At 44.8% G+C, this 17,239-nt stretch overlaps 1 protein-coding gene across 1 annotated transcript; it reads right to left on the bottom strand.

Annotated features, from left to right (window-relative positions):
- Positions 1-332: 332 nt before the first annotated feature.
- UBE2M (ubiquitin conjugating enzyme E2 M) lies at positions 333-15,677 on the bottom strand. The gene is made up of 6 exons (XM_053360922.1): positions 15,061-15,677; positions 13,742-13,836; positions 11,112-11,150; positions 7,753-7,856; positions 6,997-7,060; positions 333-1,403 (listed from the first exon to the last, which is right to left on the bottom strand). The coding sequence occupies exons 1-6, from the start codon at positions 15,167-15,169 to the stop codon at positions 1,263-1,265; spliced, it is 552 nt and encodes a 183-aa protein (XP_053216897.1). The 5' UTR covers positions 15,170-15,677; the 3' UTR covers positions 333-1,262.
- Positions 15,678-17,239: the final 1,562 nt, after the last annotated feature.

Below are 17,239 nucleotides of genomic sequence, written 5' to 3'. Positions count from 1 at the left end.
TTTTTGAAGGTGTCCTAAAGCAGAACTGAACCAAGTCTTCAAAGGAATAAAGTAAGGTGGGGAGGTGAAGTTTTTTGCAAAAGGTATTGTTTCTTTAGCCCCTCTTCAGTACACACATCCAACTCTTCCCCCCCCCTTCATTCCATGGATCATCTCCGGTTTCCAACAATGGAAGAAGCACACAGGATCTGCTTGTCTCAGCAGATGGCACATGGGGGGCTGAAGAAAACTGCATCCTATGCAAGGCGTTCCTATGGACACTGGACTTCACTTTCCCCTCCCGCTCACCAGGGCAGAAGGAAGCAGAACACAAGAGAGAGGCAAGGGGCCAATTGAGTGCGCTAACATTCCCCTTTAATAACCCGACACACTAGAAGTACAGTGGCTTTATTTTGGCCAGGGGCTCGCAGGAGTCACTGGAGAGGCAGAGAGTGTTCGTTGCTGGGCAGGCCCTGGTGGACACAGTTGGGAGACAGCACTGCCCCCCATTATATTTTTACTACTACTACTATTATTATTAGCACTGGTTGTTTTGGTTGTGGTTTTTTTATTTTTCCTTAAAAACCAGACACACAAGTGAGTTGATTCTAAAAGGAATATTCCAGGCCTGACCCAGCCTCCCCAGAGCCACGGCACCTGGGGCAGGATGGAGATGGCTCAACACCCCCTCTCAGCCTCCCAGACTCACCCAGCCCTCGAGAGCCTCCCCTGTGTAATAAATAGTTACGCTCGGAAGCCGTGGTGCCCAGCAAGGGAGGAGGAAAGGAGAGGCAAATGGCCTGCGGATCATGCAGTGCAGTTATACCACACTGCAGGCAGGGGTACCAGAGCACAGAGGGAGCCTTCTGTTCTTAGCAGCAAAACCACAGCCCCCAGAAAGGCAAACAGGCACCATCATGGGGTCCCGCACACCCAGCCCCATGGGGCAGGTGGCTACCCCAATGCGGTGGGGCATGGCAGAGAAGCAGCAGTAACCTCACCCCTCGCCCCGCAGCAGCACACAGGGAGAGTGGCGAGAAGGTACGAGGGTTTAGTGAGGCGGCAGCTGCTGGGGCCCCAGGATGGCAGTGGGGGGGGAGGAAGGCGAGCAGGTGGGGCGAGGAAGCGGGGAAAGGAGGATGGAGGGGGCCTCCTGCCAATTTCTGACTCCTGTGCCCCCCTTGGTGGCTGAAGGCAGCGGTGTTGGCAGAGTCCCTTAGGAGAGCTGGAAGGGAGATGAAGGGGCATGGGGAGGGCAGGTTTGTGCCCGGAGCCGGTCAGTTCTATTTGAGGCAGCGTTCAAAGTAGGTGGAGCCAATGTAGCCGCCCCGCATGGAGCGCTGGACGTTCTGCTCAAACAGGCGTCTGTTGTTCTGGAGGACTTCAGCAGCCTCTTTGTTCAGGGGGTCTTCAGGGTTTGGCTCCTGCGAGGAGGGAGGAAAAGCTCTATTATTAAATGCCAAAGAGATTTGCAGCACCTTCAAAGACAAGGACTTGTTATGGCACAAGCTTTCATGGAGCAGTCCACTTCGTCAGATGCAAGATTAAATGCCAACCTGCATTCCTGTTCTGTTACCTGTTCACAGAGCTGCCTGGGGCTCACTCGACTCCCCCCCCCCCCATCACAAATCCCCATCTCCATACTGGAGCGCAGATGCCTTATTCATGGTCCAAGGTGAATAGCTGATGTTCTAGAGCAGGGGTGGAGAATCTCTTTGAGCAGGCAGGGTGAATCCAAAAGCAGCCATCCTTACATGGGCCACTTTTAACGGGTGGGAAAAGCAGCCATCTCTACATGGGCCACTTTTAAGGGGTGGGCAAGTCCATCCAGCTGTCAATCACCAGTCAAATGACATCAGGCGGACCAGTGTTTGCCAGGAAGAAGCAGGGCTTGCACTTGAACACTGAATCTGAACCGCACCCAAGTCCCACTGCAAAGAAACAACAGGGAGTGTGCTCTAAGCCATGCGCTCCCAATTGTTTGTTGTCAGATGAACTTGCATTTGGCAGTGTTTAAATTCAGAGCTGAATTAAAGTCCCACTCTTGGCAGTGATCAGCTCCACTCAGGAACTCCTACTGGGAGCTCTCAAATGGAGCTTATCTCAGCAGAGCTAACTTTCAGTGCTGAATTCAAAAGGCACCAAGCACAAGCCATGCTGGCAATGGAGAAAAGCAGGAGAGCAATCGAAGGCTTCTGGTTGTTCCTTTGCAGACAAGCTTTAGCTACCCAACAGTTAATGCCACTCAACTTCAGATGGATATGGCTGAGGAAAAGCAATCTCTGAAGTGGAATTAGGGACCCTGGAGCACCTAGTCCAGCACAGAGGCTGGAGATTCCCCTTGCCTGTTCTAGGAATAACAAGAGGGGCTTTGGGGAAGACAGTTGGAGAAGTGAAAGATAAACATTGAAGCTAAGGCACATTTAAGATTGGTGGGCTAAAACAAAAACTGGGGGCATCGCCGCTTTTAGAATAATTATTCCCACAGAACTAGAACTAGCTAAAAAGGTAGCATTCAACTCCTGCATTGAGGGGCAAGAAGATCAACTGGTTGGCAGATCAACCCAGACCCAAGAGTAGGCCCACCTACAGAGAAAAAACATACAAGTTTAATAGCAGGGTTTCACTACATGCTCTACAGCAAGTCAAACCCTATTTGATATCTTATTAACATCATCTGCACACCATTTTCATCAGTGTGGCTGATGCCCAACTTCTCCTGAAGGATTGCATTTCCTCAAGCAATTTCCCTCCAATACAAAGGAAAATGAAGGCATTCCCTAAAACCATGCCTTGGATAAGCAGCTAGAAAATATACAGCAACAGCTATAGCAGCCTATAGAGAACTCAGCATAATCAACAGACTTCCGGGTTAGCACCATCGGCTAATGGCGGGTTCCCTCCGAGCTCCGGAGGGAATCGGCTCCGCAGGATTGGGTCTTGACGCGGGGACCCTCAAAAATCACAGGTGGTGAAGCCTGTGAACCTGGTGACTCGGCGGGCACCATTTGCACCCCCCCGACCTGTGAAGGAGCCTTTTTAAAGGCTTCGGAGCGGGGGACGGGGTGAGCGGCGCGGTGCTGAGAGTCGACTGCTTCTCCTGCGGAGTGAAGCCGCATTGCCATGGTCGGAGAGCGCTGACTTCTTTTTGTGAACAATTGGAGTTTAAAGCAACAACCCGTGAGTAGTACGGAAATTGGAAAGAAATTTTTTTATTATTATTATTTTGAATTAGGCACGATCGGGGAAGGCGCAAACAGGAAGTCCGTCTCCCCATCTTGTAAATAATTTAAAGCAAGGACCTGCTAACTAAGGTCGAGAGAACCCTTTCTTTTTTACTTGGTAAAAGACATTAATTTCACGATTTGGCAATATAAGTAATCTTACTGGAGGATAAAGAGCTAATCTTGGGAGCTGAAGTGCCACCCCCCCCCGGACCCGGGAGTGCTCCGCAAGAGAGCCTGCTGATGAGGTATTGAAGAGTTTGACAGCTGTCAAATTTAGCTGTCAAGACGGGAAAAGAGAACTTTGTTTCTGTTGTTTCTGCTGGCTATATTTGTTACAATTTGGTTACAATTTGTTGAAAACAAGGAAGAACTGTTACAAACTAACTTGATTTTTGGATTTGAATTGGAAGGAATATTAAGTTACCAAAATCCCTCTAGAGGGGGATTTGGGACATTACAAGAATGGCTGGAGGAGGGAAAATTCAGGCTGGGTTGGACAAAGTTTTTGTTCTCTTGGGAAAGTTACAAGGCCAAATTGATGTTTTGGCTACAAATGTTGCAACTCTGAACTTAACAGTAAATAACATCACTGAATTTGATAAGGATTTGACTCAGGAAGCCCATGCAGCTGGACAAAAAGAGAAACTTGAGAGCTTTGAGAGTGTGGAGAAGGAGATATATGTTGTTCCTGAGGAAAAGGAAGGAGGAGCTGTAACTTTGCAGATGATAAAGGAGAGCCAGAGGCCTGACATGATGGCTACAAAGGAAAATAAGAACTTGATGTCGAAAATCTGGCTTGAATTGGAGATTGAAGAATGGAGAGATCTCCTCATGTGGAGATCTGAAGACCCAAGGATTACAAATTTGCTTAAGGTGGAAGTTGGAGCTTTGGGGACATTTGGACTTGAAAGGAATAAGAAACATGATTCGGGCTCCACTTTTAAGTATGGAGGTCTGGCTGGAAGAAACATGGATCCCGTTGGGCCAGAGCTTCTCCGAGATCTGGTGTTTACTATTAAGGACTATAAAAAAAACCGGCAGAGAGGAATTGAGAGAGAATTAAGAGCCTCGGACGTGAGATCTCCAGGCTGATAGTAGACTAAGACTGATGGACATTTGTTGGGGATTGAAACCGGGAAAGGGGGGGTGGAGTTTGGGAATCCAAAGGGAGTATAATTACAATCTGTTTTATTTTTATTTTATTTTGTTATTTGTATGAAAATTGGGGAATTCGTGGAAGGGAAATTGGGTCGACGTTAAGAAAAATGTTTTAAGAACGAGTATTGATGCATAAGTATTGTGTTTAAGTTTGGATAAGGCAAAATTGCTTTTTTAAAATGAACTAAATAGGAAAAGGTTAAAATTGGGGATAAGAACTTGCTGAACTAACATTTTGAATTGGAACATAAGAAGGGGAGGTGTGGGGAAGTCAGGGAAATATGTTATAGAAAAATAAGGATTGTGAACTTTATGTGTTTTTAAACCTTTTTGTTTTTCCTTTTTTGATTATTTTTAATGTATTAAAGTTGAAAATTTCAATAAATATATTTAAAAAAGAGAGAGAGAACTCAGCATAATCAAGTGGCAAAAGCCCTTCCCATGCCACCATTTACAACTTGATCCCACCAACTGCACAAACAGTCCCCCGGGTTCTGTCTCTAGTGAATCACATGCAGTGGCCTTCAGTTTCAGTGATGAGAAGAGGCTTCCAACCTCTGGGTTTGCATTGCTCCAGGGGCTGAGGTTCTCTTGTTATTATAGCAAGCCTCCTCCTTTTCCTTCCCCCATTTGAGGCTATCCTAATGTAGCATCGCCTTCCAGCATCACCTCTTGCACTTAGCAGGGAGGGAAATACAAAAGGAGTGGGGCAAAGTAAGTCCACAGAAGCCTCTGAAAGGCTTCATGCAAGGAACTTTGGGGGGGGGATACATCAGCAAGCCTACAGAAATAGCATAATAACCTCTAGCAACCTCAGCAATGATCACAAATGTAGGAACTGATGTATAGCCACACGCTGTGTTCCCCATTACGTTGGCACTTTGCCTCCTGACCTCATGAAAGCACTAGCAGGGATGGTTTCCAGGAGAGGCTTGAATTTGCCTAGAAACAGCCCACACCACCTGAGAGATGCCAGCCTCTCAACATGAATCTGTCTCCTAGGAGACAGTGTGCTACACCCTCTTCCTCTACACTCTTTGGACACAAGGTCAACCAAGGCTTTTAGAACTACCAGGGCACATGACCTCAAATGTTCCTCTGCCTCTCACCCTGCCAATGAGAGTTGTAACCAAATAACTGGGTCAGTTTCAGCTTCCCCATTCCCTGAAGCAAAGAAGCTCCAAGCCTATTTGAGAAAAAAATGATCACCATTCTCCAATTCAGCTCCAAAAGCACAGAATAGACCAAAAAGCATGGCCAGTCTGGGCTGGGAGTTATGAGACATTATGGTATATCATTTCGCTTTCTGACAACTATGCTAGGAGGGGCCATGACAACAAGATCTAAAGTTGTCAGAAGGGTTGAGAGACACAACCCAGAGGAACAGCAGCACCAGCTGTATTGCAAATCCACGCAAATCAGGCTGTATTAAAGAATGATTTAAATGCCTTAAAACGGCAAAAAACTTTTAAATCAGAGTTTTTAAAGAGTTATATTAAGCACCCCTTAAAATAACCTGGTTTTTCAGAATACAATAGAATATTGATGTAATACAAACAGGTCTTTTAAAGCTGGATCCCTGATTAAAAGCAATGAATTAAAGCTTAATTTTCTATGTAAAATTATAATCCAAGAGCAAAAAATGTGGGTACGTTGCAGACCAGCATTACAGGGCTCATGGCTCCTGGAGTGTATTTATTGTATGCATGGTGAGTATTTATAGACTTTCTGCCCAGTAACTACCACCCACTGCATACGGAAAGTTGGTGGTACTTGGTCACCAGGGAAGTAATTTGTGTGTCCTTACACATGTGCAGAAAGCTAAACAAAACTACTTAATTTTACGAACTGTCCCTGATTTAAGGAGAGACTGAAATTCTGTGTATACTTACCTAGGAGAAAACCCCATTAACATAGCAAGACTTGCATTTTAGTAAACATGCACAAGACTGCACTAATAGATTTTGTAGTGGAAAATGCATCAGGGGGTGGATGACGAGAGGTTTCCAGATTATGCTCCTGGGGCTTCATCTTATTACAAACAGGTATGTTTTCACTGTTACAACCACATATTAATATGCATAACTGTTTAGGAAATAAATGTATTAGGAAGCTAAAACAAGATTTCAGTCAGTGCCCTTCAACCATGGGTTCCCAGATGTTATTGGACTACAACTCTTATTTTTCGTCATTGGCGAAAATGGTTGGGGAATATGGGAGCTGCAGTCCACTGGCATGTGGTGACACAAGGATGAAGAACACTGGTTTACGTCAAGCTACCCTGGACCAGAGGCTGTCAGAGCAAGGCCTCATAACGCTTCTTTGCCAAAACTGTCAAGTACACTGCTGTGCAAAGGCAAATCCCCATCTCAAGCTATTCTTGAAGGCTGACAAGACAGCACAATACACACATCCTACCCAAGCACAACTATATAAAGCCAAAACTGCCTTTACCTTATGCACACCCTGTCTCACACTAACACCCACAGAATCATCAAGCCAGTGCTGCATTTCTTCTACCTTCTGTGCTGTGTGTCTCCCATTCCTTACACCCACACTTTCTGCTCAGGCCCAAGTGAGGAAAGAGATGTTTCTTTCTGCGTTTTCTACTTTCAACTTCACATATACTCACCAAGAAGAGATACTGCAGGCCATAAATTATAGAGTTTATTGTTAGTACAGGCTTCCAGTCCTCTCTGTGTGAGAGAGAGAAAAAAGTGAGTGTACGGAAAGGAAAACCTCCCAAAAGGAGTAGTAACAGCAGACTGAAATGTAGGGTAGGATTCAGGATTGATTTATTTATTTATTTATTTTTTAATCTTAAGTCAAGTCATATTGAGATGCTTTTTGTATAAGGCAACAACAAATGTCATAAATAATAAGATCACTGTGTGACACTGCACCAAACGGGTTAAAGAAGCAATTTCCCTAAGAACCAGGACATTATGTTTAAAATCTTAATGCTTGAAGGGACATATAGTAGAACTCTATTACTGAAACACATTTGAATAAAATTCTTAAACTCCATAAAAAATAGCCCAAGAACAGGCCTCAGTACTGTCAAGCTGGTTCCGAACTTTTACTCTCCTTGGTTCTCATTTATTTGTTCACATCAATGCAGTTCTATCAAAGTCCAGCAAATCAACTGGTTATTATTATTATGAAGGCAAAAGCAGGGAATGTTAATGATGACCCAGAATGAAAATAATGTTTTCACATCCAATTTAAAAATAAGTTAGGGTAATCAACAGGGAGACAAAGCGACGTCATGATGCTTGGCATACATGGTTACATTATAATTTTAGAGAAGTTCACCGACAGCTACAGAAAAGCAATATATAGAAGTGAATGGAATATAGGGCTTAGGACAGCAGAGCAGCCTCTGTACCTGAGGATATTTAGGCAGACATTGCCTTCTAGGTCTATGTTGGGATGATACACCATGGTCTCACACTTCACCTTGGGTGGGTCATGTGGGTACCCTTGTCCCACCTGCAAATGAAATACAAGAAAAATAAGAGCTGTTGGCCTCCTTGGGTTCATTATAAGAGATTCCATAATGCACAGCAAAACCTTAAGATTACCAGTCACAAAATCCTGGACACACATAAGCCATACCTAGCAGATCAACTTCTCACATACCAACAAACTAATTTCCTAACATGGTATCCTATCTTCATACACTCTAGGTTTTGCAACCTGTTTGTCCTAGGTCACAGGGTGTGGAACCTGCAAGACTCCTTATCTTGTTAAGACAACAACTCCCATCAGACCTAGCCAAAATGCCCAATGGTGAGGAACAATGGGAAGTGTAGTCCAGCAATATTTGCTGATAGGTTCCCAACCTCTGCTCTAGGCAGTTTGTCCAAAAGACATGCAAATACAATTGTACCTTGGAAGTCGAACAGAATCCGTTCCAGAAGTCGGTTCGACTTCCAAAACATTCGGAAACCAAAGTGCAGCTTCTGATGGGCTGCAGGAAGCTCTGTGGGAACCCCGTCAGACGTTCGGCTTCCAAAAATAGTTCGCCAACTGGAACACTCACTTGCGGGTTTGCGGCGTTCAGGAGCCAAAACGTTTGAGAACTAAGCTGTTTGAAAACCAAGGTATGACTGTAATCAAGTCATTCCTTGAAGCACTTAATGCACCATCTTCTATCAGAAATCTCTGGCATCTCTTATTCATGTGTGCAGTGCAACTGGTTCCAGAAGCAAACAGGTGCTTCTATAGAATGCCTTTCAGACAGTAATTGTGTATATTTATTTTGTCAATTGCCTGGGGAATATGACTCAAGGATCATATAAATAAACACTTTTTAAATAAATAAAAACAAGGAAAGTGCTGTGACTGAGTTGCTGAAACGGTGAGATCCAGATCTTTGTGAGTGCCAACACTCACTGGGAGGCTCCAACAGAAAAGGTACAGGGAAGAAGCCCAACATGCTCTCAAGATACAGGGATCTATGTCTGTTTTAAATTAGGTTGAGAGAAATGCTTCCAATGTCTTCAGGAAAGGAACAGCTTTAAAATCAAATCTGATAGCTTGATAGAAGAAGGCACCACCTTGGTGACAGATTTTATTGTGGATTAAGCTTTAAGAACCAATGGGCTATATAGAGAATATGTTGTTGGGACATGGATTGGGGAGACCGAGGAAAAATCCCTCAATCAACCAAGCAGCTCCATGGGTGCCTTATGACATGTAACCAGCACCCAGCCAGGCCTATCCCACAAGGCTGTTACAATAATCAAACAGCAGGTGAGGGAGGAAGAAGAACCATGCATAACACCCTGAAGGGTGGGATAAAAATATAATTACGGCCAACATTTATGCATCAAGCCCAACTGACAAAGCAAGGGAAATCTTGGGGCCCACACACAATTACGAACACCCTCACTACATTTTTAGAAACGTTCCAGGGTTCTTCCCATTAATGCTGTCTTTAAATAGCCATAATTAAAACTAATTTTAATTGTTTACATTTCATACTTTTGTCACTTTCCCCCTCTAGTCAAGAAAGATGAATAATTAGCAGAAAAATCCTTCACCATGGCTGGCAGCCCCTTTCCTAACTCCTCTACATCCTCATCAGAATTCCTAATTTCTACTGACAGCTCTGGCTCATTGGGCAAGTACATTTTAAGAATTGCCAAGACAGTGCAGAGGCCTAAACAGCACCGAGTTTCTTTCCTCTTTCACCTCCAAGTTCAAAACAAGCCAGGTTCCTTGCCAAGCTACACACCCAACATTTTTCTTCATTTGCATCATTTAGCCCAGCTGCTGCTGGGCTTTCACAGAAATGGCCCTGACATGGAGAGAAGATCCACCTTGAGCACTTTTTACTGCAAAGGCAGGGTTAAAAAAAATTAAACTTCTAACAAAAAAATAAATAAATAGAGAGGGTCAGAACTGTACAGGAAACATTTCAGCTACCCTTTTGTTTTGATTCATTAGTAGCCTGTGTGCTCACTGATCTTCTCAGAACAAGGTGCTTTTTAAAAGTGAAACGGAAAGTTTAAATGAAAGCAAAGATTGCAGGGATGCCGGGTTCTGAGCAATGGAATGTGCACCCCAGATAGATTAACTCAAGACCAATGGGGCTAAACATTAGGTGCTATGAGATACCCCGATTTGGAAGCAGGTATGTTTTAAAGTGAGAAGAACTTCCTAGATCATTTTTTTAAAAAATCTGGTTTATAAAACTCATGTTTCGAGGGGCAGGGAAGTTTGAAAACACAAAACAATGTTTACTAGATGATCAGAACCAGGGCAGCCTTTCCCTTCTATGTTTTCAGATCGCAACTTCCATCAGCCCCAGACAGCATGGCCAATGGTCAGGGATGATGCAAGCTGTAGTCCAAAACATTTGATGGGCAGCAGGCAGAACAAGAGAATTCCCACAAGGGCTCCTCACTCCAGCCCATTCTTTGGCTAAAGTCACTTCAAACTCTAAAAAAATATATTTTTAAGTTTGGTAAAAGCAACAACAGTAAAAAACAAAAAAGCAGCCCCCAAATTCCAAACAATGCATGTAGCTGCAGAATTTATTCTACACAAAGAAGCACAACTTCTTCAATTTATAAATCATTCAGCAACCATGTCTTCAAGCACAGACCATCCCCAGTTTGAGGTTCTCTAAGTAGGAAGTCTTACATCAGGCAACAGCCCATTTAGGACATGCCTTCAATCCCTCTCCAATCATTCTCCGTTGGTTGTTGTTTTTTGGGGGTGTTTATTTATTTTAAAAAAGGTCTCTCTTTCCCATCAAGTGGTTTTCCCTGAACCAGGCAACTTTGAGGCAGAAAAACAAGGACAAACCCTGTCCTGCTGCCCCACCCCATTCCCAGTCATGCTTGGATCTATGTTCATAAAATCAACCACAGGGTTCTGCGTGTGCCCAAGAAAGCTCAGGTACTCCCAGAAGTAAAGTCAGATTTGGGGGTTGGGGATACACCCAAGGAAGCACACAATCACATTGTACCTCACAGTGAACCAATCTATTACTTCCTCTCCTTTCCTGGCCCCCCTGCCCCAATTATTGGTACTTTTACTCATCTACATGGCTGTTGACACAATATATAGCCTCTTATAACTAGCCCGAGTAAAAAAGGGTGGCTAAAATGCAGTGAAAAGCAGGCAGCTTGATAGTGTGCCAAGACAAACTCCTACAACCAAACGAATACCTCCACCACCCCACCCCGTTAAAAGCCTGGGGCTTGGACAAGAGAAAACAGGGAGGTTACTTACTTTAAAACTGAAAACGAATTTCCCACCTTTATAGAAGCCCTGCAAAGCAAAAATTTAAACATTTTAAGCAATTTTGGCTCCATATAAAAGAGAACAAGATTCACCTTTTTGGGTGGGGGAAGGCAGGTTAATGATAAAACATTTTAATCAACTCTAGAATCCCTCATCCAGTCAAAATTGAATGTGTACAGCAATGTGATTAACGCTTCATAAATCTCTGCACTTTTGCAAACCCAGTATTCTGGATGTACAGCTAATTTTCCCAAACCAGAAAACAAAATGGTAAACTAGTTGGGAAAACAGGCGTGGGTGGAAATTCTGATGCGCTAAAATGTGTTTATGTGCACAGATGATCAGAAGAGAGACTTTGAACCATAGTAGAAGGACTGTGTTTAGCAGAGGTGCTTTTCTTCTATTTTCCACCATCTACCAACACTTATCAGTATCCTTGACTGCAAAAACCCCTTTGTCTGAAAATGCAAACAAAGATTCTCAGGTTTTTTAGTTGAGGCTTTCAGTAATGGCCAGCACCAATCATCACAGATTACTACTTATTGTGCCACCCCAGCAGGGCTCCAACTTTCAGTGCTTGCTTCAGATGGTGGAAGGCAACAATGAATGGTGACTCACGGCCCCAGTTTTTGAAACAGTAAATATACACAAGGCAGCTTCCTCCTGTAATTTTCACAAAAACATGAAAACCGAATGTGCGCCTATGTGACACTCACTCTTGAGGAACCCCAGACCTTGTTCGTTTGCCGTATCACCATGAGGAAAAGGTACATTCAGAAAGAAGTTTCCTGAAATGAAGTGCTATCAACATCCATCTCAAAATAAGAATCAAGCCAAAAATGTTCCATGCACCTAGTTTATCATATCAGCCAATACTTGAAATCTGCGCAAATCAAATGCCAGATTTGATGGTCTGTGGCCCAAAGTCAGTTACACATAATTAATCTCTTTCTTTCATCTCACAGCTCAACCTTTAACCCGCCACATGCAGGGTTACAATGCCAAACACACAGGTAGAGAAAAACACCACTGTCTGAAGGTTTAGTACACCTGTGCTCAAATAAACCACTGCCCAAGATAAGAGAGAACTGCAGCCAGAGTATGTGTATGTAGTTGAAATTGCAAGCAGTACTGCCTGAAAAAAATGCTCATATGAACATGCTACGGAATAGAAGGGAATATGGCCAATTAGTTCTGGTTGCATGGAATTAGCTAAACCAGGAGACTTGAGTACACTTGAGTACAGCAAAGACCTAGGACAGGAAAATAAAGATGCACCTTGATCATTTCAATAACACACATATGAAATGTATAAAACATGCTGAACTCCTCTTTAGGGACAGCATGCCAAGGCAGATAAAAGAATAAGCGCTACAAAATGCTAAGGTATGGTTAATCTTACCTCTCTTGCTGATAAAATATATATTGCACTAATATGGATGTATTAAAACATTTTATCCTTTCTTTTTGACCTAGCAGGTCTCCAAGGTTGCTCAATGTGAAAAATTAAACAATCAAAACACACAATCAACTACAAGACACGAAAAACAAGGTAACAAACAGCAAATTAAATAAGCAGTAGAAACTTAAGTAATTCCTTGCAAACATTAGCAGATATAACAGGATTCTAGAGATCTTGGCTTTAAATCGAAGAATGAGGAGCAAAGGGGCAGAGAAGGAACCTTCCCACAGGGTAGAGGTGGTTAACCTGTGGCCTTTCAGTTTTTGTCAGACTACAACTTCCATCATCCCTGGCCACAATGATGGAAGTTTTAATCCATCACCCTCTGGAGAACCATAAGTTAATCACCCCCGCTGGAGAGCATTCCCACAGCCAAGACTCTTCTGGATCCTAGACAGCCTAGGGATCCTGGACAGTGCTTCTGAAAAAGATCTTTTAAAGTGTGGGTAGCTTCATGTGATATTGTTGGACTTTTGTATTCTGGATCAAGGAAGCTAACTTGTGCCTCCGAAATTTGTAAGATGTCAAAGTGAAATTAAAATAAAATAAAATACCCACTTACTTGGCATGCATTTTTTACCTGATATTTTAAGTTTTAGGAGCATCTCAATTATTTTACCTAGAAGTAACAAGCTGGCAGGCACAGAGGCTGGGCAGGTAGATTACAGCCTCCATGGTACGGAATGAGGATAAAAGGTATAGGTAAGAAAGAGGTCAAGATAGATTTAAAAATAGGAAACATGAGAGAGTTCTATGGGGGAGGGAAGGATGGAGCATCCCTGATCACTGGTGTCACTTAAGACACAGTCCTTAAGCAATTCAAAATGCCACCACAGCCCCGACTAGAAACATTTTTAAAAAGTAAAATAATCACAGAAATCTAAAGTTCAACAATAGATTCCTTGCACAGGTTTCTTACACAGACAGAATAAAAAGAAAAACAGCCAGATCTTAGAATTCTGTCAACCTCATGGTGGTGGATATCATCTCCTGTCAACTGATGCAAGACTCCTCCCTGCTTTAGCTGTACCTTAGAATTGTGCTATTATGCAATGGAGTTTCCTGGCACACCCACCAGGCCTTTCTATGGTGACAAATAGAATGGCAAGCCCCAGCAGAGTGGTCTGGCTACATGACTCCTCTCTCTACCACTTACCTCATCAGGGCAGATAACTAGCTTGAAGTTGAGGAGGTCATCCTGGTCTGAAAAGTCTATTTCGCATGTTTTCGGCAAATTCAATTCATTAATATCTGGGAGGAAAAGCAGAAGTGGTCAGTTGCAGAGACAGACTACTTCACGAGACTGGTGATCAGGCCAAAACCAAAATAAACCTCCCACTTTTTAAAACAAAATATATTCCTATCCCTTTTTTCCCAGTGGCCTTGCAAGCTTTGTGATTTGCTGAAATGAGGTGCCATTTCATTTTTTAAAAAATTAGAAAAACGGGGCACAGACATACCATCAGCTCCCTGGTCACAAGTCAGGAACAAAAGGAAATGCTTCCATCTGAATAAAAGTCCATGCTAGCATGTTGGAAATAGAGATCTATGGAACCGTACGCAAAAATTAAAAAGAGTGACGGGTGTGCATGTACAAGAGCTGGCAACTACCTATGAGTAATCAAACACGGAAGGGGACCTGAAGATTTGTTTCATTTCTCACTCTAAGACAAAACAGGGGAAAGAGCTTATTTTAAGAACTATATACTTAGTTCTCTGTTAGATGGGGCTTCAAATTCTTGCTCAGCCATTAAGCTCCCTTAAGATGGCCTCTATAAAGTCTATTTGAAGTCATAGATTTGCCATAGGGGTAAAAATGTGAAGACACAATGGGTGCCACCCTGAGTTCCCTGGAGAAAGACAGGATAGAAGAAAAAGCAGTAATAAATAAGTAAATATATAGTCTGAGCAAGGGCCCCAGGACTCAAACAAACACGAGACCACCTTGGGCATGAAACAGTGCTTTGGCGTCATCAGCCAAAAAGGCACTGCTCATCCAACACTTCCTCAGGCTTGAATTTCAGAATTCCAACCCGGAGTATGTACCCCAACATCCACAGTCACTTAAAATAGTGGGCACTCTCCAGTTCCAAGTTTCACTATTTATCGTAGTTTGCACAGTGGGGGTACAGATGCTCTAAAAACAACGATAAAGAGGCATTTGGAAAGCCCACCCAGTTCTGCAACGCTAGTCATACTGTCCTACCAATAAAGCAAGTGAGCACCTCTTTATCAGCAGTACATAAAACTATTTTAGCTTCTTCTTCTTTTCCCCCCAAATTGCAAGCCCCTCATATCCCCAGGAGAGAGGGGCACCGTCCTCTTAAAACATTATTCTCACTTGCTGTGTGCACAGAGGCCACGTAGTAGGACCGATCTACAGCCCAGAGTGCCTATTATTATGCGTGTTTGAGTGATGGGGAGGACAAGGTACTTTCCCCCCCTTTTCCTTCCTTCCTTTCCCCCCTCCCCAACCTTTCTGGATGCGGAGCTGCGCGGCGGAGGCTTTCTTGCTGGAGCCCTTGGTGCCGCCGGCCGATTCCTCCTCCTTCTTCTGCTGCTTTAACGAGAAAAGCTTGATCATCCTGACTGGCTTGGCTGGCTGGCGGCGGCGTAGGGATGGCTGGCTGGTCTCTCGCCCTTCCGGCCGGGGCCTCTCCCACCCGGCTACCGAGGCCCGGCCTGGCCCGTCTTGTGGGGGGTGAGAGGGAGGGGAGGGAGGGACGAGGGGGGAGGAGAGAGAGGGGGGAAGAGGGAAGAGGGGGGCGCCGGCGCCGGCGGCGGAGGAAGCGACTCCCGAGGCCTGGCCTGGTCTGGCCCGCCGGGGTCGGCCGAGGGACGGGGCGGCCGGGGCGGGGATGGAGGGGGGGAGAGAGGGAGGGAGCGGGGCAGGGAGAGGAGAAAGAGCGAGGGGGAGAAAAGAGAGAGGAGAGAAAGAGAAGGAAGGAGCGAAGGGGCCAAGAAACCGGGGCCGCCCCGCCTCAGAGCGCCGCCGCTTTTCCCTACTGCGGGCTCTGTTCGTGCGTGAGTGTGTCGGACGGCAACGGACAGCCCCCTTCGGCCCTTCCCGGAAGACTGTCGGCAACTTCCGCCTCACGCCCTCCAGCTCCGCCCGCCGTCTCTCCGGAAGCCCTCGGGTCCTCCCGACGCTCGCTCGAAGCTCTCGGAACTCTCCGGAGCGGCCCTCGGTGATTTCCGGCTCCGCCTCTTCTTCTCTTTACCACACGGCTCAGGGTAGTGGGAGGGGGGGAAGAAGGCTCCTCCCCAATCCCAACGAGCCGGGGTGCGTGTGACGAAACGGCGTCGGCGCTTTCCGGCCGGCGTTCGGGCTCCGAGCAATAGGATTCTGGAGCCCGAAAGGCAGCTCGATGGGCACGTCCGGCTCCCAGTTTGAACGCCGCGCTAAGAAACGCCGCCGCTTCGAGACACTGTCCAAGCTGCCGTTCTGTACTTTAAAACCTTACCGGAGGCGAATGCGAGGGCAAAGCAACGAGCCCTCCCCCGCTCCGTTCTGCGCTATGCACCCTGCCCCGCAAAAGGAGGCACCCGCACGAGAACCGGCAGTAAGGGAATAGCGTGGAACTCCCTTGTTCTTGTCCCTTTGAGCCGCATGCGCGAAAGCGGCTGTTCTCTGCAAGCCGCGCCGCCTCCTTTGTGCATAAACGGAATTCTGTCCCCACGGGTACAATTCTGTGCACGCTTGTATGGGAAGAAACCTCGTAGAAACCCACAGGCTTTATTTTCGCGTACTCAAGCGTGGATCAGCTTTGCACTATCGGTACATTAGTGTGGTGGTTTTTTCTGTTAAGAGCGCGCAGCTGCCTCTCTGCCCCCTTTTACGAACCGGAATCTTCTTTCCATCAGTTGCATCGTTGAGGAAAGCCACTCCGTGTTCGCATGTATTGGTTTTAATTGATGCAAATTAAAGGGAAGGGAATACTTCTAATGCGGGTGGAGACCTGACCTGACCCGCTCCTTTTTAAATAGCTTCCTGCTGCTTCTTAAAAGAGCGAGGATATTAACAATTAAAATATGTTTAAAAAAAACAAAGTATGAAAAAATCTATTTTGATCCCATCCTGACTTGCAGAAGCAAAACTCTGAAACATAACTTCTTGTATTACCATCGCCAAGTTTGATATTGTATGCATTAACAGCCGTTTTCAACAAGCAAAAAATTAATCCAAGCAATTAGGGAACCAATCATGCACTAGTGTGATGTGTTCCAGAGCAGGTTATTTTCAAACCCAGAACTCATTTTTGCTCCAAAGGTGCATTTAGGGACCTATTATTTTTTACCAGGACCATTAACTCGAGTGCCTTCAACCTGGCACACACCAGTCTGTTTAGAGACCCACTAAATTCAACTGCCTCCTAATCTTAACCCCTCCCCACATTCATTAAATTTAATGCAAATTTGTTCAGATCATATTCAGACCACCCATTAACTGCCAGGAAATCTCATTTTGGCACTTAAGCCACAGTTTCCCAAGAAACTGGATATAAAGTTAAGACTCCACAGGATCAATGTCATCTGTAGGACCAAATCTGGATCTCAGAACATTCCAAAAGAATGTTGTATCGCAGGTTTCTGCTCATTTGTTTGGTACTCTACAATTGGAACTGGGGGCTTTCACTAATCACAGAAGCAGCCA

Source organism: Podarcis raffonei, chromosome 13, assembly GCF_027172205.1.
Source record: "Podarcis raffonei isolate rPodRaf1 chromosome 13, rPodRaf1.pri, whole genome shotgun sequence".
NCBI lineage: Eukaryota > Metazoa > Chordata > Lepidosauria > Squamata > Lacertidae > Podarcis > Podarcis raffonei.
This window is presented reverse-complemented; position numbering and strand designations above follow the sequence as displayed.